Source organism: Podarcis gaigeae (assembly GCF_964106915.1).
Source record: "Podarcis gaigeae genome assembly, chromosome: 11".
Classification (NCBI taxonomy): domain Eukaryota; kingdom Metazoa; phylum Chordata; class Lepidosauria; order Squamata; family Lacertidae; genus Podarcis; species Podarcis gaigeae.
The window spans coordinates 35,193,373-35,220,096 of record NC_139687.1 but is presented as its reverse complement, the minus strand read 5'-3'; the positions used below and the strand labels follow the sequence as shown (position 1 = coordinate 35,220,096).

General features: G+C 41.1%; 1 protein-coding gene and 1 long non-coding RNA gene across 8 annotated transcripts in view; both read right to left on the bottom strand.

Annotated features, from left to right (window-relative positions):
* ARHGEF28 (Rho guanine nucleotide exchange factor 28) overlaps positions 1-26,724 on the bottom strand; it is a 132,619-nt gene that overhangs the window by 66,797 nt on the left and 39,098 nt on the right. For 6 of the 7 annotated variants that reach the window (XM_083703096.1, XM_083703093.1, XM_083703094.1 and 3 more), the window contains exons 5-9: positions 22,544-22,727; positions 20,904-21,081; positions 17,593-17,665; positions 11,201-11,253; positions 9,665-9,713 (exon numbers count right to left, since the gene is read on the bottom strand). In XM_083703096.1, coding sequence (XP_083559222.1) covers positions 9,665-9,713; positions 11,201-11,253; positions 17,593-17,665; positions 20,904-21,081; positions 22,544-22,727 — 537 coding nt within the window. Of the gene's footprint in view, positions 1-9,664; positions 9,714-11,200; positions 11,254-17,592; positions 17,666-20,903; positions 21,082-22,543; positions 22,728-25,194; positions 25,235-26,724 lie in introns of those variants that run through there. The other variant, XM_083703097.1, reaches the window with a different exon arrangement.
* Positions 674-6,870, bottom strand: LOC310827410. Its single transcript, XR_014556358.1, has 3 exons — positions 6,421-6,870; positions 1,622-6,356; positions 674-1,231 (listed from the first exon to the last, which is right to left on the bottom strand). It is a non-coding gene; the product is annotated as an uncharacterized lncRNA (long non-coding RNA).

Here is a 26,724-nt window from a genome sequence, read left to right as displayed (position 1 = left end):
TCCAAATGTAAATGAAGAATAATCTGAGTTGCGAGAGAAGGCGAACTCTCTCTCGGACTCTCTCTCTCAAATAGATAACAAAAGACAGAAGCTTTTCTTTATATTAAAATGTTAACCTGTATTTGGTTTGCAGTATGTAAAATTATTTTAAGCCTTGAGGTTTATATAGAATCAAGGAAGTCCAAAGGCAAAATCTACAGTCAGTCTGTGAAAGCTACAGTTTTCCCTGGCTTCTGTTCCTGCCACACACATAACAATTTCCCTTTGGAATTTATAGCATTGGTGGATCAGAGACATTTGTGGGTGAAGCAGCAGCTAAATGATGGAATTCTTATCCTTCCTAAATTTAAAGAGGGGGCATAGTTACAAGGACAGAGGACCCACCTGAGACAATCTTTTTCTAAAAATGCATGCCGTGGAAACGATTGCTTTCTGTTCACAGTAACTCTCTGTTTGACAGTGAACCCGAAAGATTTTGGTAAGGTTGGCACCTTTACAGAACTGGCCTGCCCTCCCAGCAGTCTACAATAGAGCTAGTGACTAATTTACAACAAGTCTCCCATTCTTACCGCAGTCTCCCTGAACAACTCATCAGCAATTAGTATTCAGCAGAAACTCATTACCCCTCCCCCATCGTTAACGCTACACAAACTGCATGTTTTGTTTTGGGGGGTTTTATGGTTTGAATGTGGAAACACAAAAGCAGAAACAAAACTAACAAGTCCACTGCTTGTTATTGTTTTTAACCAAAGTCCATGGAAAGTCAGCTCACATTGTGTGCATTTTTGTGTTCTGCCTAACAGGGAGGAGAATGTGCATAGGGGGATCGATTCAGAAAAGAAGGTGGCATATGAACTTGTTAACATTCCTCTACCCCACATCAATTATTTTTACAACCACCAAGATATGCAGGGGCCATAATGGATCAAAGGATTCCCCAACTTGCATATTGTTAACAGATCAGTGAAACACTCGCTGGTATCAAATAATTGAGATACAGTTAAAAAGATGGTTTGGAAGGCGGCACCAGGAATTAAAATCTGTGTTAAAAATGGTTATTATTACATAAAATTGATTTTATTTTTTTTAGTTTTAATTGTCTCAGTTCACTCTGCTTGTTTTTCACAGGTTCACTAAATGCACCTTCAGGCCATTCTCTGAGCCACCTGACAGTGGAGGCAAAGCACAGCCATAATGGCAGTAGCCTTATACTCCATCAATTTGACCAATCCTATAATAATTTTATAACAATAATCTAATAATCCTATAATAATTATGGTGCTGGAGGAGACTCTTGAGAGTCCCATGGACTGCAAGAAATCAGCCCTGAGTGCTCACTGGAAGGACAGATCGTGAAGCTGAGGCTCCAATACTTTGGCCACCTCATGAGAAGAGAAGACTCCCTGGAAAAGACCCTGATGTTGGGAAAGATGGAGGGCACAAGGAGAAGGGAACAACAGAGGACGAGATGGTTGGATAGTGTCTTCGAAGCTACCAGCATGAGTTTGACCAAACTGTGGGAGGCAGTGGAAGACAGGAGTGCCTGGCGTGCTCTGGTCCATGGGGTCATGAACAGTCGGACACGACTAAACGACTAAACAACAACAACAACAACAACAACATAATAATAATAATCTACCTTGCTCCCTTCAGGGAAGAATGAATCTTTTATTGAAACATATTTTTTTTTAGGAAATATTGCAAAACAACAGATACAATGTATCAAAACAAAAAAACCTTGTTACCAAAAATAGTACCCTACTGACAATACATCTCCAACATTTTTGTTGGCATTGGGACTATTTGGTTCTAGCAGTATATAGTAAATGGTCTCCACTGATCAACCGAGTATCCCGTCGGTTTTGTTCCTTCCCATGGATGCTTTGCCGAAAGGTCAGCTTATTCATTAACATAGCTTGCCAGACTCCGTACAAGTATTCTTCTATTGTAGGTAAAACTTTCCTCCTTCCCCCCATACACTGCTAAAAGAATACGTGCTGTTATCAGCAACTTGCTCAGAGTTTTATGTATTTTCAGAACATAGGGCTTCAGGTAACCAAAGAGATTTGCTGGAGAGTTTTAATTGCATACTGTGCCCCACTATGTCTTTGATCTTTCTAACAATGTTCCTGTAATATAAACTCAGCCTTGCTCTAAGTCTATGATACGTGTACTGTATAAAATATGCACTCGTTTGAGTACACCTCTAGCCGACACAATCTAACTGATCCCAGAAAGAGCATACAACCATTGACACAGCTATTTGTAAAAGTTGTCTACTCTTTGGCCCAGTTTCACCAAAGTACATCCACTGCAAGTTCAAAACCACCACTTGCCAATCCCTTCCTCTTTTGTCTTTTTGCCTGTAAACACAATCTCCATCAAAATATTCTTTACTTGCAAAGGGAAGTAATAGGAGCTACTCAGATCTTCTAGCCAGGTCAATATTTATTTATAGTTTCCTGAACTTGACTTGCAATTTGTAAATACTTGGGGAGGGATGGCAGGGAGCAATTCATCCATGCTACATTTTACATCATATAATTACGTCTACCTTCTATAACTAAATCCATAAGCATATATCACCCCGCCCTCACATATCATATTCAGTCCTTTTCCTACTTAAATGGAGCATAGAGCCGATGTTAATAATGAAATGATGGGAGTTAACTGTTCCCATTATTAATCACAGAATTTTATAAATTCTGTGTGTCCCAATCAGCATGGTTTTCTCAGCAAGGTTCATTCCTACTTGTAGTGATGTTAGGTGTGCTCTGAGGGCCTGGGGGGGGGGTAGGACTTCACCTCTCCCTCTCAGCGCTGTGCTCTGGATTCCCCTCCTTCCGCAAGGCATGCTCCAACCACCCATCAGCTGACTTGTGGTGTAGGACAAATAAGCCTGGCTTCCTGAAGATGGTCTCATGGGCCAAATGGAGAACTGGCGAGCCAAGTGTGGCCTGTGGGCTGGAGGTCCCCCACTCCTACTTTAAAGGAATCATGGCAAGAACACTCTGGTCCAAGTTAATAAATACTGTGCTCAAATAATTTCTTGTTCCGGGCAGGATATTTTTTTTTAACACAGAGCACCTTGCTTCCACCACTCTCTTGCTGGTTGCATTATCAAAATAAGCTGCACCATTACTGAACAACACCTTGAGAAGGCAGGGTGAGAAGGTAGGTTACAGCATTAAATATTAAATCAGTAAATCTGTGGAAACTAAGTGCACAATGTTGTTAAATGTGCAGCATTGAGGATCGTGCCTTGGGGCAGAGTTTCAGAGTGGACTAGATGATTTTCAGGTCTGTGTCAATTATTGTCACTCTCTGATTCTATTCAACAAACTCAAGATTAACTAGACATCCTGCGAACAAGCCTTGGCATATTCCACTGCAGTTACATAATATTCTCAGCATGAATTAAGGGCACAGTTGCATAAGCGATCCAGTCTCTAGTTCAGACCAGTTCCCTGTAGTTTCAGCTTTAGCCTCATTTTGAGCATTTTGCTATTTCCAACAAGAGGAAAACTGCTTCCAACATTTCCCTAGACCCCAATTCAACATCCTAGACCCTAATTCAACATCTGCTTCCAGAAGGAGGTGAAAAATGTAGGATCAAGTTGGTCCCACTCATGAAGCTAATTCAGCTGTTTTAGCTGGTCCTGGCCTCCTTGCATAGGCGCCAGCTCTATAGGGGCCAAGGGAGTCTCTCCCCCCCCCCAATGGAGTGTTTTTTTAGGTGGGTGGGCCTTTTTGCCGCCACAGCCAGCTCTCTTGAATATTGCAGCTCAAAATGTTAAGGTCAATTAAAAAGAATATTTTTTGTATATTTAATACAAGTCAGTAAGTCAAAGGTAAACACAATATGAACAAGTAGAAAAGATAGGGAACATGAACAGAAACACCTCAGCTACTATATACAATAAAGGTATTGGCTCTGTTCAGATGACCCTCCAAGTCAAGGTTTTGAAATGAGCTTCGATTCCTCTCTCAAAATGCGCCTCCACCTTCAGTTTGCAGCTTAGTGCTAACCAGAGTTTGCTGCAAACCATGGTTAACATTTGTCCTTAAGTTAGAACTAGAAGCCCATTTCAAAGCCTGGATTACAATTCTGGTTTAGAGGGCAAGCACTAATCCTAGCAGCAAACCCTGGTCAGTGCTAAACTACGAACTTGACAGGAAGGAATGACTGAGAGGGAAGGAGGCTAATTTCCATTTTTTTACGATATCATCAGAACTATGGATTATCTATTTGCCATACATTCTCATTCGGGGTATTTTCACATATGTGATGGAAGGAGAGAGGGAATGAAAGCCTGGCAAAGAAGTGGACTGAATTATCTGACTAAAAGGATTCTTTATGCAGCACTCCTGAAGTTGTTTTTAGTAAAGTTCTGGGAACCCAAACTGTGCATGGCTACAGTTTCTTCATCATTTACTCACCTCTCTTTTCTTCAGTGTTGAGGTTTGAAGGAAGCCAAGAAAAGAGAGAACATAAAGTGCCCACTTAATATTTTTCTTGGAAATAATTTCTTTAAGCTCTGTTTACGCTAGCATAACCATAAATTTTCAAACAATAAAAGAGAGCATTTTCTCATGTCTCTCTGCAATCCAAAACTTGCTTTCTTGCAACCCAACTCCCCATATTGATTATTTTATATATAGTACAGCATAAGATTCACAAACTCCACTGTAACATTCTGGATTTTAAAACAGTTTTCATTGTTTTGAAAATATAAGCACGTCAGGACTTGGAAGCTCCAGAGCCGATTCCATTAATAACTCTGAAACAGGACCAGTGTGTAAGAGAGGCAAAAGATGAAATCAGAATGGCACCAATGCAGGTGTCAACATCTCTATGTGGGGAGGGGGGTGTCAACATACATTGAACTAAATGTGCTACAGAAAGACTCTTGGCACAGGCAGAGCAGGAGCCTGTGTTCAACAAGCCTATTTTGCTCTGCTGCTTGCCAATTGCAAGCTCACTGCATTAAGATAAGCCACGCACATGAAGATTCCTCTTGGCTTGCTAGCTCTGCCCTATACCCTAAAGGAAACCATGGAAATGGCCTGTTCTGAGCCCCTTTTCAGCCATCTGTTCCCAGTCTTGTTCTACAAAACAACTTTCCACACTATCTGGACTGAGGCACAGCTATCTAAGTTTGCAGTTTTAACTCCAGTTACCTGGCAGTATGCCTCACAGAATTCAGTGTAACCCATTTCTGAGTAGCTCATGGTTAGAGCTGCAGCCTAAAACTCTCTTCCAAACCAAATGAGAAGTAAGCAAGTATTTCATTTGTGTAAGGATGACACAGGAGTGTGGAGTGGGGACAGGGAAACCCATAACATTTTAAAACGGATTAACTGATTTACTCGAAGAGGAGGGAAGCAGATTTAGTTTTTTGTATCACGGGTAGGAAATAAAGGTAAGAAAATACAATATAGTACTGAAACCATGAGTTTACACAAATTTCATTGCCACCCCAGAGGTTCACAAAGTGCAACAGACCATTCTGTTGAATAGCTCAGAGTGCTGAGCGATTAAACTAGAATTACTGAGGAAACCAAAAAACTCAAAAGACACAATCCTTTACATTTTCTGCTGCTACCCTGGTCACACCATGAAGCATGCCAAAAATTTGGCCTCGGTGCTTTTTATCTTCTGGAGTGCAAGCTGTGGTCGGCAGAATCTCTCACCTCCTCGGTAATACAAGCCAGGGAGCTCAGCAAAATAAAAAACATCAGCTGCCAGGTCATTTGAACAATGTAACTCTGTACGCCAGGCTGCTATTATCTAAAACTGTGCGCTCCCCCAGATACTTCAATTAACACATTTTATTTTTTAAAAAAAATGGAAAATGAATGTTTTTCCAGTTAAAACAAGCTTTTGCAACTTTGAAAATAGGTATTGTGCATACATCCTCAGCCTTAGGATGGGGCGGGAGAGGGCAGTCATTTTTTCTTTTAAAAACATATTGCTCTTATTATACTGTTACGTATAACCAACTGTGCAATCTTCCACGACACCGAGTCTCAAGCACTTAGATAAAAGTTAGTAGTAATTCAAGCCACTATCCAAACTCTGACCTCTAGATCTTCCTAGGAAAGGGCCATAGCTCAGTGGTACAGAGCATATGACTTGCATGCAGAATGTCCCATGGTCATTCCCTGGCTGGGAAAGGCTCCTGTCTGATACCACAGCCATCTGCACAGTAGATCAATATTCTTACTCAATATAAGGCAACTTCCTATTTTCCAATACTGCAGAAATGCCATTGTGAGGTTGTCCATTTGTGAATGCTACCCAACTCTCTGCAAGCTAAACTAGTTCAACGGGGGAAAGAGTTCTTGCTCAGCCACTGTGTTAGCAAAATTCCCTACCCACAATCTATCACCAGGGGTAGAAAACATGGTGCCCTCCACATGCAACGCTATTGGCCATCGGCTATCCTGGCCGGGGTGGATGGGAGTTGTAGTCTGAGACATCTGCAGGGCACCTCACTGGCTATCTCAGTTCTAAATGGATGCAGTTCAATGTATCATCATCTCACCTCACATGTAATCTGGGCTTCAGAAAGCACACACCAAAGAAGCACTGGCCATAGCTCAGTGGCAAAGCATGAACTTTGCATGCAGAGGTCCCCGGATCAAGCCTTGCCATTTCTAAGATGCAGCTGGTGTGAAAGATACTGAAGAGTTGCTGCAAGGAAGAACGGTAAAGTAAAGGGCTCCTGGACAGTTAAGTCCAGTCAAAGGTGACTATGGGGTTGTGGCACTCATCTCGCTTCAGGCCAAGAGAGCTGGTGTTTGTCCACAGACAGCTTTCCAAGTCATGTGGCCAGTATGACTAAACAGCTTCTGGTGCAACGGAACACAGTGACGGAAACCAAAGTGCACAGAAATGCCGTTTACCTTTCTGCTGCAGCAGTAATTATTTATCTGCTTGCACTTTGACGTGCTTTTGAACTGCTGGGTTGGCAGGAGCTGGGACAGAGCAACGGGCGCTCACCCCGTTGCAGGGATTCGAACCACCAACTTTCCGATTGGCAAGCCCAAGAGGCTCAGTGGTTACGATCAAAGAGCCACATATGTGCAAGGAAGAGTAGTCAACACAGAGCAACATGGCCTACCCTACACAGATCTATTCATGGCAGGAAGCAATTCTGATGAAGAGATCAATGCAATTCAATGTATAATGGACCCACAGAACAGAAAAATCTCACCTATACGTTATAGGTTAAAAAATACAATGGAAGAAAGTTTCCTAATACATCAATTAAGAGCAATATTCACACTTTGCAATATTCACATGTCTTCTCTTTTCCCTCAGTCTCTACAGAGCCCTCACGAAAAAGGCCCGACACAAGATACCTTCTTATTCTGTAGTTATGGATTTGCAACAATCATGAAGGGGTTTGCATGGAATCCTGCTGAACTGAGCAAGGTTTAAGCCCTGCTCCTCCACTGATGCACGGGAGTGTAATCTTGCTGCCTTGGCTGCGCATGCCTGTTCCTTGGTGAGAAAAGGGGGTGTACAGCTGATGCAGGAATTAACTTTATCCTCCTACACATCAGCCGGTGTCACAGGTGACATCAACGGATGGGCAAGTGGGAGCGGTTTGGAAAAAATGGCCCCACAGACCTATTTTGACTCCCTGGCGAGTCAAGGTTGGCCCATAGGCTGGATGTTGCTCCCCTCTGATCTACACTGATTGGCAGTGGCTCTTCAGGGTTTCAGAAGGGGGGACGTTTCCAGTCATGCCTGGAGACACCAGGGATTGAATCTAGGGCCTTCTGTGTGCAAAGCAGACTTTTCTACCATTGAGCTACAACTTTCCATATATGAGCAAAAGCAAAGATATGTCACTAAGACAATTGTACATTTATAACTTGATTCTTTACAGAACATAACTTCCTGCATTGTGTAATGGCATAACAATGTGGCAACAGACTACAGGCAGTGATGTCGCTGCAACAAACAGAGATCATGAGAGCGTCTCCGTTTTGGAGAGCTAGCTCAAGGTCTTTTGCTGCCTGAGGCCATTTTTTGAAAAATTGTGTCTTATTCCAGATCCCTACATAGGAGGAAAACAACCCTTAAAATAAAGGACCTGAAGTAAAACAAAAGGGGCTTCTTGCATTTGTATAAATGAATAGTGCCCTCCTTGTATAAAGAGTTTCCTTTTGGCAGAAAAGTCTTGCTGTTGTCTGCGACGGAAGGTCATAACAGCAGACTGTTAATCCAATGGAAGAGATCTTGACAAGCTTTTCAAAAGATGCCTTCAATTCCTAATATTCTTTCTAATTCCTTCTAATCAAAAGATGTTCTGTTAAGTGAGACAGTAACGCAGAAGAAGAGGAGAGCCTTATCTGCTTTACAATTTATAATAACTTGATTTGTAATATTAATTTTATGACATAGACACAGATACTTTGTCCTATCCCTCCCTAGTTTATTTATTTCTCTTGTTCCTTTCTCCCTGGACATTCCCCTGATGCCATTATCTCTCATTTTTCTCATTCCTTTCCCCTGATTATTGTCATCTTTCCATTCCCCCCCCCCCAGTCCTGTCGCCCGCTGTGCTCTTTGCTTGCCAAAACAATTATGCTTATTTATATAACAATGCCCAAAGAAAGAAAGAAACCCAAAACAATATTGTTTTTTAAAAAACGTCAAGCTATTTGGTGTGATAATACTGCAGCATTCATCTTTTATTAAGGAACAACTCAGTTTAAAAGATGTGCGGCATATTTTCCATTACAAATAAACCATCACCATGCCCTACTCCTTTGCAACAGCTCAGTTACTTTTAAGAACTTCTACAGACTGCCTTCTGTGCTGCTTGCACCAGATGAGTCCAGGAATGGAGAGGAGTTAGGAAACAACTCTTCCCCTCTGTGTCAGGCCTTACCATGGCCGGCCTGCCCATGAGGTGGACTGAAGCATCCGCCTTAGGTGGTAGAATCCTGAGGAGCAGTGTACCCACAGATGCCCCCACCCACCCTTGCTGCCATTGCCATGCAACCCCAGCAGGCAAGGCTTCTGCAGGCAGAGAAACCTTCCCAATCCGCCTCAGAAGGAGACACAAATTTGCAAATATATTATACCTTCAATGAATCTGATCTCTCAAAACGGAAAAATATGTAAACGAGCATTTATGTTAATATTTGAAATGAGCCATTAATATGTTGCTTAATACCACACTGGTCTCTTGTGACTGAAAATAGCTTAAACAAAAAAAAAATGGTCTAATCTTACATGCTTAAATGTGAGATTGCACAGAACTACTAATTAGCATCCATAAGGAGGCATTCAGCTCATGCTCTGTTCGAGCACCTTATTTCCCGTATGATTTCTGTCTTGCAAGCAGAGCTGAGGACAGAGCCGGCCTCCACTTTGAACCAGGAAAGAAAACAATGGAGGCTGGAAGTCGGAACATGAAGAGTCCCGGAGACACAACACCTTCCCCCTGGTGGTCAGCCCAGAAACATACAGCAAGGTACTGGTCCTTTAAAGGCAGCTGAAAAAAGTGGGAGAGAGACAGAGAAGGGAGACAGGTCTCTGTAGTGCATCTCCAAACCTGCAACTCCTTGTCACCAGAGAGAGTGATAACCAGAAGATTATAAGGCATTGGAGGGGGGCTGAAAAAACACAGCTGTTCCTTACCTAAATCATCTTCATTTTCACTTGGCTGAATCACATGATCTTTGTAAAACTACAAAACAAATGGGAAATAGATTTTGTTCCAGCTTGGAAAATTTCAGAATGCAATGTGTTTTTCAAAAAACACTCACTGTATTTCAAAAACACTCATTGTTGTTGTTTTTTAATGTCATGCAAAACCACCCACAAAGAATAAAAGACGATCGTCTGTCTTAGTAAGCTCCTAATTTTCCCAAACATCAAAAATCAGGGCTTCAACCATTATTCTGGGCCACTGGGATTTTTTTATTTCAAATAATGCAGGGGGCTGTCACTGGGGGGGAGGTTTGACACTGACCAGCTCTTTTCTTTTATAAGCATCAGATAAAGAAAAAACACATCCCAAAGCTTTTAGGCGAACAACCTATAATTTACTTTCAAAAAGAAAACAAAATCAAAGCAGACCACAGAACATCAGAGCCATCTGCTCCCTGTATAGTCTAATTCATTCCCCAGTGTTATTTAAAGACATGGGAGCTCTCCTATGAACCACTCACTCCCATGTCAGATGCAAACACATTGGCCAGAATCCAGCCCATAGTTAGGCCTGCTGGAGATATCTGTTCTGGTTAACTAGGGCCAACCATCAAATGACCATAAATGCAAGCTGTGAAGGCTAGTCCAATAGGGCAAGTCTGGTGCTGCCTCACCAACCAGTCTCCCCTAAGCCAGTCCCTGCCTGCTTGCCTTCCTTTATTACAGTGTTGCCCTTGTAGATCTCAGCAAGGAAGAGGATGGAAGATGGAACTAGAATTAATTGGCTCAACCTGCCATTGGTTCTGGCTCAATCTACCATCTGGGCTCCCTGCCTTCTGCCCCACCAGCCACCACTGAAGGCAAGGCACTCTTACAGAAAATAAAGGACTAGAGCTGAGTGACAAAACATGTTGTTTGCAATGCAATCACCAGCAGAAAAAGGATCACAGGTAACAGGGAAATATGTTGAGCTTCAAGACAAAGGAGTGCCATTGAGGGGGATCCAACTAAATACAAAGCAGCTCCACAGAGACACGTATTCTAAGACGCATGGAATAAGATGGTTGTGTTTCATTAGTTCTCCCACAAAGCAGAGTTAACTGCATTCATCATCAGTAAGACAGCACGTTTGATTTTGGACATAGTAAATTATTGCCATCGACTTTATGTCACAACAAGATAAATAGAAGTCTCTGCAGAACAGAGCTGCAGTCATAAAAGCCCCTAGTTCTCAGAGGCTATTCCTGCAGCATATATGCCCAACTAAAATATGACTGGTCACAATTATCGTAGCTTTGTATCCCAGGCAAAAAATAAAAATAAAATTACTTCTTCCCCCATAGCAAACCATACTGTCTGGCTGAATGTTGAAATTACTCAGGCAGCTTAGATATTTCTCTTGGAAGAAGAATAGAAAGAACTGCTGTTTGGAAGGCATAAGCCAACTTCATTTTCAATCCTGGAAGGTGCTGTAGAAGAACCTCCGTGGATTTAGCTATTCATAAAATGATAATAGAACTGTACCGTTGAATCTTCATTTTTGAAAGCTGGCTCTTCAGAAACAAAGTCCATGGGATCTGTTTAAAGAGAATCCGTTCTTCCATTAGGATTTGGTGGTTGCCAATTGCGGAAGTTGATTCCACCCCCCAAACACAATGAAAGTGAGAAATAGAAGGATATACATAGACCTAACAATGTTCTTTTACGATATAAGCACGGCTCCCAAAGTAGCATGCCTGTGATTGAAATACTAGACATTTCTTCAACAAGCTGTTGTGCTGTTTTAATGGGCTGATTGTAAACAAGCTCTCTTTTTTCCTTTAAAGGGGCGTGCTGTGAAAATACATGCTGAACCCTAAACTAGCCTTATGGATTAATATGTACTTGTCAAACTGCACAGACTGCCACAGGCATTTTATAATACACATGGGATCCTGATTTTATTATTGAAGGGGGGGGGGGAAGGGAAGGCAATTTCATGCATTTTAAAAGCTAACTCTTTCCCTTTGACTACAGGGAACAATTGTGACTACAGTATTATTTTGTTTCCTGGCTCCTTTTCAAAACTCTGAAGCAAGGACATACTGCACCAAATCCATATTTAATTCATTTTCCTCCAGCCACAGACAGTGCCAGCATTATGAAAGAGAGACATGAATATTCTGTGCCTAAGCACATTTTGTGTAATCTCCTGTTCACCCTACAACCTATGTGAGTAGGTAAAATAAATGGAGTTTTTTTAAAATAAATGAATAAACTTCGCTGATACCTTGTTTAATGTTTGGTGGGGTTTTTTGTAAACCACTATTTACAATCAAGTGGTATATACATTTTATTAAACAAACAAATATTTTTTCTTTTAGTCGTTTTTTATTATACTTCTCTTGTTTCATGGGATGGAAATCTATCATTAAAAAAAAATACTCTTAGCAACACTTTCAGATATTATATAAAAGCAGGCAGGGGGAGGAAGCCCAAGTGAATCATACTGATTCTTTGCAACTTCCTATGCAATATCCAAGGAAAAATGCTGGGAATTCAAAGACCTGGAGAAGAGGGGGGAGTTCTGCCTGTAAAGCTGCTCTAAAAAATATCTGAAATGTGCTGCTTTATAACAACAGGTGATCATTTTAGTGCTTTTGTGTCTGTGTATGATTTTTCAGCCCTTGTTTGATCCACAGTAACAAAGCACTCATACCTTTCTTTCAGAGGAATACTACCTCCATTCTCAACACTGCTTCATTTTACATCAACTTCCTGGCCTACGTTTTTGCAACAAAATTAAATATTCATGACAGTGTATTCAGTTTTTCCCTACAATGTCTTTTTATCAGAGCCAACAGCCAATAGCATCATTTCTAAAGACTAGACCCTTTTATAGTGTCCAAGAACTCAAGGCACCGCAGTCACTTAGCAATCTCCTGCTACAGGAAGATTTACATCTATCAATCATATTCTACAATGTAGAAACACCCAGCTAGCATGCAGAATGCTCTGCCATCCATATCTTGTGGACAGAACACTTGTTATCTTATTCTATGTTCAGGCTTCCGTCCTAAACACTGACAGATTCAGTTTAGCTCTCCCACCTCCAGAAGCCTGAAGGGGGCAGACTAAGGCAGGATGCAAGAAAAGCACCGAAATGAATTGCTAGTGACAAATTGCTGGAAGTGCAACAGAGGGCAATGCTGAAATGCTTCTGAGCGTTAACAAGCTTTTTATTCTTTTTCTTTTATATCCACCAACTAGACGGGGGGGGGGGGGACTGCAAGAGTCTGACACAGTAATATACAAGTGCCACAAACAGTGGATAAAATGAGATAAAGAGTGCTTGCAGACAAAAAAGAAAATGCTAAACTTTAATGCGCAGAGATGGTTTACTAAGTTCTTTTAAATACTTTCCTGAGGACTAATTTCTAAACCAAATTGCTATTTGTCGTAGATTTCCTCTCCCTTAAAGGACTCATTTAGCAAACAGTGTTTTGTTAATTAAAAGTGTATGACTGGAGTTTCAACCTCACTCATTTTGGATGTGATTGAGTTATGGGAGATTCACTCTCATAATAAAGGGGGAAAATTGCTAAGCATATTACTTCTGTGTCGTTTTCTAAGAAAGAAACAACACAGAAATGGTGACCTTGAAGCCTTCCAGATGTTGCTGGTGATGATTGTGGTCCCACAATCACTAACCATTGACCATACAGGTTCCCCACCCCTGCAATGTTGTTGTCATCGTCATTGAAATTTGTATACCATCTTTCATCTGAATATCACAGGGTGGTTCACAACATAATACAAAATGAGAACACAAAATACATAACAAAACAAAAACAAAACAACAACACCCCCCCCCAACATATTTAAAAGGCCATAGAATGTTAATCAGTCAAAGGCCTGGATAAAGAGAAACATATTCACCTGGTGCCTAAAGATATGCAACGAAGGCATCAGGCAAGCCTCCTTTACAACTTAGACAGACTCTCTGCAATAATGCTTCACATCTCATAAAGAGTTCCTTTATGAAACCAAATGAAGGACCATCTCTAGTTAGAACATCTAAGGCTGCCCTTCTATAGACATTTAACCCAAGTAAATTTACCGTATTTTTCGCCCTATAGGGTGCACCGTCCCATAAGGCGCACCTAGGTTTTTTTGGGGGGGGAATAAAGGGGGGAAATTATTTTTTCCCCAGGCACGGGGCTGGGGTGGGGGAAGCCCAAGCTTCCCCCGGCCCCAGCCCCCAAACAGGCAGCTCTCTGCAAGCCGTGGGAGCCCAGCGCTGGCTCCCACTGCTTACTGAGAGGTGCGCAAAGCCTGGACGCACTGAGCTCAGCGCAGGCAGGCTTCAGCATGCAGGCAACTCTCCGCAAGCAGCGGGAGCCCAGCACCGGGCTCCCGCTGCTTGCGGAGAGGTCCGCAAAGCCTGGAGAGCGAGAGGGGTTGGTGCGCACCAACCCCTCTCGCTCTCCAGGCTTCAGCGAAAGCCTGCATTCGCCCCATAGGACGCACACACATTCCCCTTCATTTTGGGAAGGGAAAAAGTGCGTCCTATAGGGCGAAAAATACGGTAAGTCCCACTGTGAGGCCTCAGTGCTTCTGAGTAACATGTGTTGTGTGTATCCGCAGGCTGATCTTTATATGTCCTATAATTTTTTCCTGCTGCATTAAAAGAATGTAAAGTGAAGAAGATTCCTATGCAAAGGATGAAAAATGAATAGCTATGAATTATTTTCCCCTCTTGGTTTCTACATTATAATATTTTGTTGGTATCAGTCTACAAAACCTCTGATGTATGACAATGCAGCAAACACCCAGAATCTTGATGGAATCAGTCCTGCTTTGTGAAAATCGAGTTTTGAAGTAATAGGAATGAATCCCACGAAATTACAAATATGCCCTCAAAATTAGAGAGGCAAAAACTTCGTTATCAAAGCTCCCTGGAAAAGTCCTACATATATATATATATATATATATATTACACTGAAATAGCATCAGTGGAATTCTGCCCTCTTCTGGCATTTTTGAAGAATTTACAGATAGCTAGTATACGGAGCCAAAATATTTAGATCCTAACTACCGTCACACTTCATTCAAGGGTATAACATCTACAGATTTCTGTGTAGAGCAGAGCCCATTTGCCTTATCCAAAAATCTGTCCCTTATATCCCAGCTCTGTTTGAGTGTCCCTGGTTGTCCCTCAAGTTGGTGAGCTTCATTTGACATCAACATGAAACCAAGCTTTTAGTTCAATGGGCATCTTCTACCATCACCTTTAAACATTTGCCAAAAACTTTTCTTTGCCAACAGGCTCATATTCTGTGGTCGCTTTTTCTGTGGTTTTTACTGTTATTGTTATGTACTGAAGTTCTCACCCTGGGCCAGCAGGGGGATACTGTAGATAGTTATGCAAGTGAAGGATTGAAAGTGACGTTCAGTGATTGGATAGTTTTAGAAAGTTGCTACAGTAACGTGGTACTGGAGCTCTATATAAGCAAGCTGACTGAGCCCTTCAGCTCAGTTCTGTTCTGGCCTCTGAATAAACAAGAGCTGTTTGAAGAATTGCTGTGTCGTCTGATATGTTCACCCACAACTTAACAGTTATGTATATATGTATGGGGGCAATTTTTTTATGACAGTTCTCCCTAGCACAGAGTACCAGCACCTCTTCCTTTGCTGCCCATGGCAGCCATTTTGTGCCGGCACCTACAACACTTTTAATAACGTACAAGTACCGGCACCTCATTTTTATTTTTACCACAAGAAAGCACTGTGTGGGTTTATATATTGTTGCAAACCTAAAGTTGTACTATGAGGCCGCAGCTTTCTGCTGGCTAAAAGATTGGCTACTTCTCGAAGACACTGATGTACTGGATCTGGAAGGCTTTAACAATGCTTTTGGTTGGCATGCATACTTATGGTATGACAAGGTTAAGATCAATAAGACCTTTAAGAACCATATTGTCTGGACAAAATATAAAGACTTATTGGAAAACAAAACTCCAAGGTGGCTTTCACCTCTGGAAGCTAAGGCCCGAAAAAGACCCAATATGGAGGCCAAATGGCCAAAATATTGGGAAATACTAGAAAAAGATGGAGACAACTGGAAATTGCAGAGTTTGGAGAAAATGAAGGATAAAGTGCGAGACTGGTTACACTACGCTCAGATTAAAGAAGTCTTTAAAAATGACAAAAAGTTAGGGTTCCAGGTGGAGAAATCGAAATTGGAAACAGAACTGTTAGAACCTAAGACTAAGGTACTTTCAAGAATGTATAACTTGCTGTTAAAATGGAACACACAAGATGAAATGGTTAAATCGGCTATGATAAAGTGGGCACAGGATATTGGGTATAATATCATGTTTGAGGACTGGGAAAGGTTGTGGACCACTGGGTTGAACTTCACTGCATGTAATGCTTTGAAGGAAAATGTAATGAAAATGATATATAGATGGTACATGACCCCAGTTAAACTTGCCAAAATATACCATTTGTCTGATAACAAATGCTGGAAATGTAAAGGAAATGAAGGAACTTTCTTTCACCTCTGGTGGACGTGCCCTAGAGTGAAGGCTTTCTGGGAAATGATATATAATGAGTTGAAAAAGGTATTTAAGTATACCTTCCCTAAGAAACCAGAGGCCTTCCTCCTGGGTATTGTCGGCCAGAGGGTGATAAAGAAGGACAGAACTTTTTTCCTGTATGCAACAACGGCAGCAAGGATACTCATCGCTAAGCATTGGAAAACTCAAGATCTACCCACACTGGAAGAATGGCAGATGCAACTGATAGACTATATGGAACTGGCTGAGATGACCGGCAGAATCCGAGACCTGGGAGAGGAAAAGGTTGAAGAAGACTGGAAGAAATTTAAGATTTATTTACAAAAATATTGTAATTTGGTTGAATGTTAAGAAGGATGCTAGATCATAAATAATTGTGCACCACTAAACTAGAGGGAATTAAGATGACAAGTAAGATGAGGAAAAATTATAAACTTATTGGAGAATTAACAGATTAGAGTTAAATGAATGTGACATAAGATTGTAAACAAGATGATAAATTGCAGGCAAGAATTGACAATGATGGAAGTGGGAGCGGGAGACGTGAGGGAGTCCAAAGAAGCTATGAAACTATGTTATGATACATGTTATATTGTTTATTATTTTTGCATTTGTATTAAAAAAAATTAATAAATATATATTGTTGCAAACTGCTTTGGTGGTTTTTATGAAATTGTGGTGTATACAAGTATTTTAATTAATTAATAAATAAATATATGAATCACTAAGGCGCATCAAAACCCCTCACCCCTTCCCTATCAGGGGAAAGGGGAAGAACGTATGTGTGTGAAATTCTCTCTCCATGCATACATGAGATTCAATTCCACAAATGCAGCATGAGAAATGCAATTTTTGGTTTGAGAAGAGAGCAGCCAATCCAAGCTAAACTGCCAGAGATTCTCCTCCTGCTCTCTGTCCCACAGCTTTTTTTTTTCTCATATACTAGGATGATCTGTGCTCAGACACCTATTAGTGTATGTTGGTCCCCTCTACTGGGACTGGGTCATAGTTAACAAATCTTATCAGTTATATCACAGCGTTCAAGACCTGGTCAGCTTCAGGAAAATTAATTTTCTCAATAGAATGTATATTTTAATGACTTTTTAAATCTTTTCTATAAATAAAGTGCTTTATAACGCTGTTCTCCTTGCTTCCTTGTAACCATCCTGCAGTCAAATTATTAAAGGCTATTCAGCTCAACAGCAAGCACCTTGACATTTACTCATGAGATTGCTTTCACCCCACATTGCCTATGTACTGAGCAGTTTTCTGGCTGCACATGAAACAAAAATTATTTCAATGTATTTTACACACCTAATTTGCGAAAATGCCACAGTAAGGACAGAAAACCCGTACCTTCTTCAGAAGCTGTAGAATTGCAAGGCATCTGCACTCTTTTCAAGGTCTCAGCTTGCTTTGGAGGAAGATTCTTTAAAATAAAATAAAAAACAAATAACCATCTTGTTTATTTATTTATTTAGAGGTGCACATCCCACCTTTAATCCGAAGACCTCAGGATGGATAACAACAAAATGTCAGTAAGATACCATAAAATCTTAAAAGCACAGGAAACAAAACAAAACAAAATATATTGTGTGTATGCATACTATATAAATTTTAGATAAAACAAACTACAGTGGTACCTCAGGTTAAGTACTTAATTCGTTCCGGAGGTCCGTTCTTAACCTGAAACTGTTCTTAACCTGAAGCACCACTTTAGCTAATGGGGCCTCCCGCTGCTGCCACGCCGCCGGAGCACGATTTCTGTTCTCATCCTGAAGCAAAGTTCTTTACCCGAGCTACTATTTTTGGGTTAGCGGGGTCTGTAACCTGAAGCGTATGTAACCTGAAGCGTATGTAACCTGAGGTACCACTGTATCTCCAATATCACATACGCAAGGCAAACTCAGAGAATAATACTTTTAACATGCTCCAGAAGGTCATGGCCATGGTCTGAAGGCCCAGGATACAGTAACCTCACTGAAGTTAAGAGCAAAAAGAACTCACACAGGAAGCTGCCTTTTACAGAGTCAGACTGACAGTCCAACTAGTATTGACTACAGTGATTGGCAGTGCATCTCCAGGGCTCCAGACAGGAAATCCTTCCTAGCCCTACTGGAAGATGCCAGGAACTGAACCTGGAACCTTCTGCATGAAAAGCAGATCCTCTGACACTGAGCTATAGCCATTCACCTGTGGCCAAATGTCATGTTATGAGAACTGCAGGTAATGATAGCCAGACTGCAATAGTTAAAAGGACAAGCTGTGCCAATATGATTCCAGCTCCTATTTTGATATACTTCAAATTTAAATATATAAATAAATAAGTATCTTAAAACATCCCCCCCCCCAAAGAATGCAAGTAAGTAATTTTACAAGGATGCTGCAAATTTTGTTAGTTCTCTATGGTTTCCCCAGGAGCCCCACAAATTAATTAACCCATTCATATCATAGGAATGGATATGAGTTTAATCAGTTAAGAAGTTTGTACAATAGCAGTATTGGCCCTTGTCCATTAGCCAGCAAAAGGCCATTGGTCTCTCCATCCTTGAGTGAAGGAAAGTTAATGCCTTTGGAAAGCAGCTTTGCCTTTTGGCTGGAAAGACTGGACTCTTCATCAGGATTTCTGTGTAAATCTGTTTATATACAAGCTGAGGAGGAAAAAGGATGAAAGCACAACTGGCGCTCTATTCAAAACCGAGGGAAGCAGCCACCCATAGTTACATATAAAGCCCTGAAAACAGCCTCTCTCTCTTTGAAGCCTTTCCAGGCATCTTCACTCCGAGGAGCAAAAAGGAGAAAGTGTGTTGCCCCAGATCTTGCTTACTTAAAAGGAGGCCTCATTTGGCATAGTTCAGGGGATGTCCGGGCCACTCATCACATTACTCTTATTTTTAAAAATGGTAATGTTTGGGAAGATGGGAGAAACTTAATTTGGGAATGCTAAAAATGTGCTTTGCTTGAGACAAGTACTTTGCTGGAAGTCAGGGTAGATTCAGATCGCTTGGATCTGGTACACTCCTCCCTCTGAGATTGCCTATGGCAATGAAGAGGAGGTAACACATACAATCAATCAATCAATCAATCAATATTACATGGCATTGTTCTCCAAATATCTCTGATATGGCCAATATTCAAGGATGATTAGAACTGTATTCCAGCAAGATCTGGAGAGCTACAATTTCCCCATTCATGTCCTATCCTCTTTGCCTATTCTATCCCAAAACCATTTTCACCCGATTCTCCTGCCAGCTTTTTCTCAGGGGCACTCTTAAACTTAGGCAGCCAAATGAGTGTTTATTTACCATCTCTCTCTTCCAAATTCTGAGCAGCCTTTGCTGCTTGTCTGCCCAGGACATCCTGTTTATTCTTTGTACTATGGACTCAGTCAGACATTTCCTACTAATTTTCTTGAACTGTATTGTAGAAGTCATATTGCTGGCTTAGGCATAGTGTAGCTCTTTTTCTTAAAATATGCATGCTACACAAAGTACTTTACCTACATGAGGGGCAAGAGTGCTTTATTTAATTTGCATACCAACTTCTCAGCCTTCCATTAGCAACATTTTCAGCTATGCTGCAATTATACTCTCTGTCAATAGCTGTTTCAATATTTACCACAGTACCCAAGAAAAATTCTGCATCTAGCCTATTTTCATTGAACTGTTTATTATGAAATGTTTATTGCTTTTCATTTCTGTTCCAATTGGAAAGATCTGTGCAAGTGTAGATAGATATGGTAGTCCAGGGAAAATCAGGCTCTCAACTGGAATCAATAGGATTTATACCTAAGTATCACCTACTTCTCTGGGAATTAATTTTCTATGGCTTTTATGCAATAGATTAATCATGAGTGATCTTTTGAACCCTGGCCATTGAATTCAGGCTCCACACATACATGTTTGTAACTTAGCTAGTTAACACATCTCATGACCCAAGTCAACAAACAGGGTTTCCCCTCATCTAAGGGACAAGAGGAAGGGAGAACACACAGTTAAGTCACTGTACCTGACTACAACAGAAATCTCATCTACAGTATTCTGATTTGAGGATACATTGCAATCATTTTAGGATACAATTTTCTGAACAGCCGCAAAAAAACAACAACCCAAGAAATCACAGAGGCCAATTGTTTTTAATGTACTGTATATGACAATTAAAATGTTGCAAAGTTAAGCAAGCACTGGGCTACAGTCTTGTGAATTACCATTTGTTTACTTGCCTAGGATGTGTCGCAAAAGCCTCTCAATGAGCATCCATGTAACAAGCTAAGAAATGCTTGCTTGTTATTGCTTTCCCTCTCCCCAGGTTTGCATGGAGAAGGAGTGGAGACTGACAAACAGCATTATGCTCTTTCTTCCCTCTGCAATAAGTGCTACTGGCAGTTTAAGGCCAAAAAAGTCAACGAATTTTTAGGAAGTCTAACATAACAGCTGGTATGGAAGTCTCCACCGCTGTTGTCTCTGGGTCAAAGAAGAAACCAGCAAGGAATCTGTCTCTTTGCCTAGTTCCCTGCAGCACTCTGTGCAAAAAAATCACAGGAGCTCATTGCTACCACTCCATTACCTAAGGAAGAGCAATTCAACTACCATATGTGAATAAACAAATCTTTAAAAATTCTACGAAAATAAAAACACACTTCTCTGTACTGCTGTTTTGGCACTTACCTTGTGCAGAAAAGCTCTATCCCATAAATATTTCCTGAAGAGCTGAACATCAGACTCTAGCAAATGGTCCGACGTGCGGTTAAGTGTCAGTGTCAGAGTTCCTGATGAATGAGCAAATTGTAGAGCAGTCTCACCAAGCTCCACTTTAGAAATCTCAGATGGGTAGCTGGGCTGCCTCCTGAAAACAACGCATTCAGTAGATTACAAGAAGAGTGCAAAGCTCAGGAAGCATGTAATGCAAAAGGCACGAAACTCCTCACTCTCCGTGGCTTCCACCTTTTCAGTGCCTAACCTATTCATGGCAAAAAAATCTCAGGCCAAAAATAGCATGAAGGAACCACAGCGAGCCCTGTTTTTCCAGGAAACCTTTCCCCATGAACCCACAAACTGACCTTTACCCTAACAGAATAAAATAATAGGAGGTTTGACGCCTGGTTTTCTCTATTATTTGTGAGAAGACGCAGCTCACTTTCACATGAACATTGCCATTTACAGCAATCAAGCTGAACTGGCAGCCAGGAGGCTTATTAGCATATTGCAGTGCACAACAGAGAGTCTCGAGGGAATACAGCATTGTTTGAATGTTCCAAACAAGTGAGACTTTCATAACAACATGTGTGATAACAGAATTAAGTCATTTTCTCATGCAAATAAAAGTATGGATAATGACTCGTACAAACTGTGTACTGTGCAAAGCCAGAAATAAAAGAGCAATGTTGTTGAAAGAGTGTGGGGGGGGAGCAACTAATTACTTTTCTTGTTTTTGTATGTGTGTGTTTTGTATATATTTCCTAACAGTGTCATGTGACGATTTACCAATGCACAGAGACAAATATGTGGCAGACCAAATCAGCAGCAATACATTGCGTGGAGCCTAAAAACTATTCTGTCCCAATGTCTTTTGTGAACAGCTGAGAGGACTGGATAGAAATGGAAGGAGGCAACATAAAGTGACAAAAAGAGCTGCGTAATAACTGAGTAGTCAGTAGGGTGAGATTGTGAGACAGGCTAGCAAACATCATGCTAATCTGCTGCAATAAAATGAAAGGGTCTTAATAGCACCTTAAAGGCTAAGAAATGTCAAATCGGCATAACCATTTATAGACTAGAGTCTACTTCAGGCATAGGCAAACTCTGGCCCTCCAGGTGTTTGGGACTACAATTCCCATCATCCCTAGCTAACAGGACCAGTGGTCAGGGATGATGGGAATTGTAGTCCCAAACATCTGGAGGGCTGGAGTTTGCCTATGCCTGGTCTACTTCATCAGATGCTAAGAGCTGATAATGAAATTTAAAAATCCAATCCATTTATCCACGTATCATGGTGAAAAAGTGTCCATAAAAACTCTAAATTTCCTGTAGGAACATGTGAAAATAAATTAAGTGCAAATCAAGCACATTTGCTAGGGGATTAACCTAAAATTAACCTCATCTGCCTCTCCTTTGACGCCCCCTTTGTCTGCCCTGTTTCCTAATGTGAATAGGATGGGATCTCCCTCCTTCTCATTTTTTATACTTATTTCATATTATGTAGTATCCAATCCAAGGTATTGGTTGAACATGAAAGAAGCATACACATGATAGAAGCTATTAAATCTGGTCCATAGCATTAAAAACTCACATGATGGCATACCACTTACCTGGAAATCAGCTCAACAAGCCTCAAGTGCCCATTCTGTAAAGCCAAGTCCAAAGGTGTGAACCCGTCTTCATTAGGTAGAGTGATTGCAACTGTCCCACCTGGCTGGCATAACAGGAACTGGGAAAGTTTAACCAACCCCAGTCTCACTGCGAGATGAAGAAGTGTTTCTTTGCATTTAGATTCTAAAATTAAAAAATGCACATGAATGCATAAGAAATCAACTCAGGTTTGTTTGTTGTTATTGATCATATGCATGTTTCAATCGAACAACAAGCATCTACTAAGACTCAGAGTAGTTATAAAAATAAAATTCCACATATACAGAATCTCCATGCTCTGTTGTATTCCTATTTCGCTGGGACACTTGAGAACATCATTGAGTACAGCCACCGCATTTTCATCCCCTTTCCAGTTGTTGTTTTTTTAAATTGCCAAGCGTGTAAACCTGAATGCAGGTAAGTTACAGGTAAATGCACAAAAACAGTGGGTTTCCTGTACTGAAACTGCAGTTGCAAATACATTAAATTTAAACATTACTTTCCAAACTCAGAGAATAATCCCTATGAGAGAGCTTGTACACTTTGCAGCACCTGAATGGCAACTTTACAAAGATTTGTATCCAGTTGTGTCTACACAACCATAGAAGACTCTTTCCTCCAACAGAGACATCAATGGACAGAAGGATGAGGAATGTGATTTTCACAATCACCCCTTTCTGCTGTAGCTCCATCCCAAGTGTTCTGTGGAGTTTCCCAAGCTACCAGAGTAGATTTTGGGAGGGTGCAGTGGACGCTTCATCCCCATCCTAAAAAAAAATGGCTTATCTTACTTCCATTCACAGAAACCTCCCCAGGACTAAAGAGCCTTCTGTGAACAGAGGGACACAACTGGATACCACCTAGAGGTTTTTGCCACAGGTACATAAATCAGGAAGATGCTGCATCCTAATCAGCACACCTGAGGCAGGAAAAAAAAGTTGCTCTGCACCACCTCAAATCACATTTGCAGAGTTAGGTATGCACATTACATCATACTGTTAAAAAAAGCCTAAGAGAAAATAAGTTAATAATGGCCAGTGAGAGGGGTGGGGTGGAGCATAAGATCACAGGCAAGCATGCAATTGTGCCCATTCTTCATTCTTCCAAGATTCCCACTCACTTCAGTGGGTGTATGGGGCCACAATAACTCTAGGATGAGATCTTTAACTAGGGTCGGTTATAATTTATACTGTATTTGTTGAGAATGCTTCCTTTTTCCTCTTCATAAGAGTTCATTATATTCATTGTTTGCTCTTTATACAGAACAAAGGGGCCACTTATTTATTAAAATAAAAACACCCATGTCAACATTAGCTGGCAACTCGGTGCTGTTTTCCCTAATGCCTCCTATCCCAGCCTTTAACCAAATTAGTTTGGTGGGCTGTCCTTGTTATGCATGTAAGTAATCTGACACTTTAACTCGTCCAACGAGCCCTTCCTCAGTCTCTAAGGTTCCGTTCTTGCATCTTTCTTGGCTCTTGCATTCATGAGGCTTCTGCACTGTTTACAATGCTAAATCAGGGTTGCCCAACTGGTGGTGTAAAACGAATAGTGGACCATATGCTTCTTTTCATTCTGCTCTGTCTGCCTGTGTCCTTTTAGCCTTCCACTTGCAAGCATGGCCTGAGGCCCAGGAAGCTGAATGGGAAGCATAGAGGCTCACACAATAGACTTGTGTCAGAGCAATGAAATTCCACTAGGGCTAGATGCCGAACTTCACCCCAAGCTCCCACACTGAAGCCAGGAACAGGCTAATGGGATAGGTCTTTGTGGATTTAGAATGCAGAATAACTTCAAAATGGGGAAAACCAACCGCAAAGCCACCCCTTTGAGTTAAGCACCCCATTATCAGTCTTTCCTGGCAGAAGTGCATGGTATCAACTTAGACATGAAACAGTTACCATTGGTCATTGCCGATTCATGTATTAGCTTTGCAGGATTGAGGTGGTTAATACTGCAAACATAACAACAATCTCAAAAGTAAGGTGCAATGGAACATATTCCATTGTTTAATTTTGACTACAGATATGTTCTGTGCTTTCCTAGGTACAGCAATATTTAAATTTCCATGTCTCCCAGATATGTTATGGGGCAGTTCCTCAGTTATTATAAGAAAATATAGGTATCAATAGTGAAACCGTACATGTGTTTCCCTCCCAATTATATAGCTTAGTAATCAAAGCTTCTATGAAAAATAAGGAGGTTTTGCAAGCTGACCTTGTAACCAGTGTAACAGGCATGTGCTAATATTAATATTAACAGTAACAGTGACGTTACAAACACAATACATGGGAAATGAAAGGACAATTTTTATTCTTATCTATGCACACCGTTCAACACTCTCTCTTTGGCACTGTGCCACTGCCTTTTCAACTATATTGTATTATGCCATTGTAAAGCAAGCCAGATAAAAGCTGCAGTCAAATAAGGTTAAGTCTAGCATATGGGTCTTTTCATGTGTATTCCATGGACATAATACAAATCATCAATCAAACCTGGTTTTCCAACCAAACAGAACCTACTCAACTTTTATGAAAGAAAACTGCATATCTAAAAGAACATCCAGAAAGTTAACATAACACAAATTAATTGTTTTACATTACAGGCATACCCGCAATTTCTCCAAGGTATGCCTGTATTCATTTCTATATTACGCCCATTCCAGCCATGTATTCTGCAGTACCAACAAGGTATCACAGTTTACACCTGGTTTCATCGCCATATCCCCCACTCAGGAAACCTGGGGAACACACGGTTGGTTTACAGACTCGTGTCTTGAAAGGCCTTTGGTCAGACTGTTCCTTTCAGGGTGACTTTAAGCTAGCTAGAGCAGTGGTTCCCAATTACCTAAGTACTGCAAACCCCCTGTTTTTCAAAAGCCAAGCCAGTGAACTGCTACTTTTGAAAATTTTGATATCTCTGTGGTAGTGTTTGTTAAGTGAATGGTGCCACAGACGCCCTGGGTTACCCCCTTGGGGTCCACGGACCACCAATTGGGAAGTACTGACCTAGAAACTATTGCAAATTTCAGGACGGAAGTATAGCAGCCCAGCTCCCCTTGATCAATAAGTTTCCAGGCACCTGCAAAGTACATTTTCATCAAAACCATAAGAGATTCAGTGAAAAGTTACAACAAAACAAGGCAGCGGTTCGGAGCTGGCGGTGAGAAAAAGTAAAAAAGTAAAAACATAAATAACCATTTTGGAAAGCTGGAGGGTTCCCCATTTCAAAGCACTGTTTCTCATCAAACAGTTCCTTGGGAAAATAAAGCCAGCCACTTCTTATTATAGAGGGCTGGAGACACTGCAAGGCAATGTGCAGCCAGGCAAGACTTGAGTAGCTAGACATTGCTTTGCATCATTTCTCAAGCCTGTAGCCAAAATATACAATTCAAGTGATAATATCAGCTCTAAAACCAGTCTGTTTAACCCATTACACAAATCTTTCTATTCTTTCTTGCACCTGAATCCTTTCCCCTGCTCAACACAATTGAAAACCAAACAAATATTTCTCCTGACAGAAGTGACTAAGATTTCCCTGGATGATTGTAGCTCATTCATTTCCAGGAAGGAAGCTGAAAACTCTGGATGTGTCTTGGAGGGAAGACAAGACATCACAGCAGGCCGACAGCTCCCAGTTGTTCCAGGCTTAAATCTTTCCTTCAGACTGTGTTGACAGGCTGTACCCATCCAATAACACATTTTTAATCTGGACATTATTTAACCCACAGATTCTACAGGCACCCAACCTGCTACTGAGACGGTGCTGTTTGTAGTTGGCTGCCTTTCCTCATTGCTCACAGCAAACAGGTCGTCTGAATGGTTTGCTATGAGAACAGGCTATAAGTTTGCATGCCAGCACTAAGTCCTTTTATTTTGAAAGGTTTATGTTCGTAGTCAAAATAGCAGAAGAGCATCTGGTGTGAGAGGTTGAGGGACCTACGTGGGCAACCTAATGACCAGTCTCCTTTTACGGGCCCTGCACAAACCTCCTGAAGCTGCCCCATTCTTCCATTACACCGCTTCCTCCCTTCTGGGTCAATTATCCCCCATTTATCTTGGCTTTTAAAACTGTTTCAAAGAAATTGTGAGTAGTGTTTTCTTAGAGAGAGAAAATAAAAATAAAACCCTTTTTCCTGTCA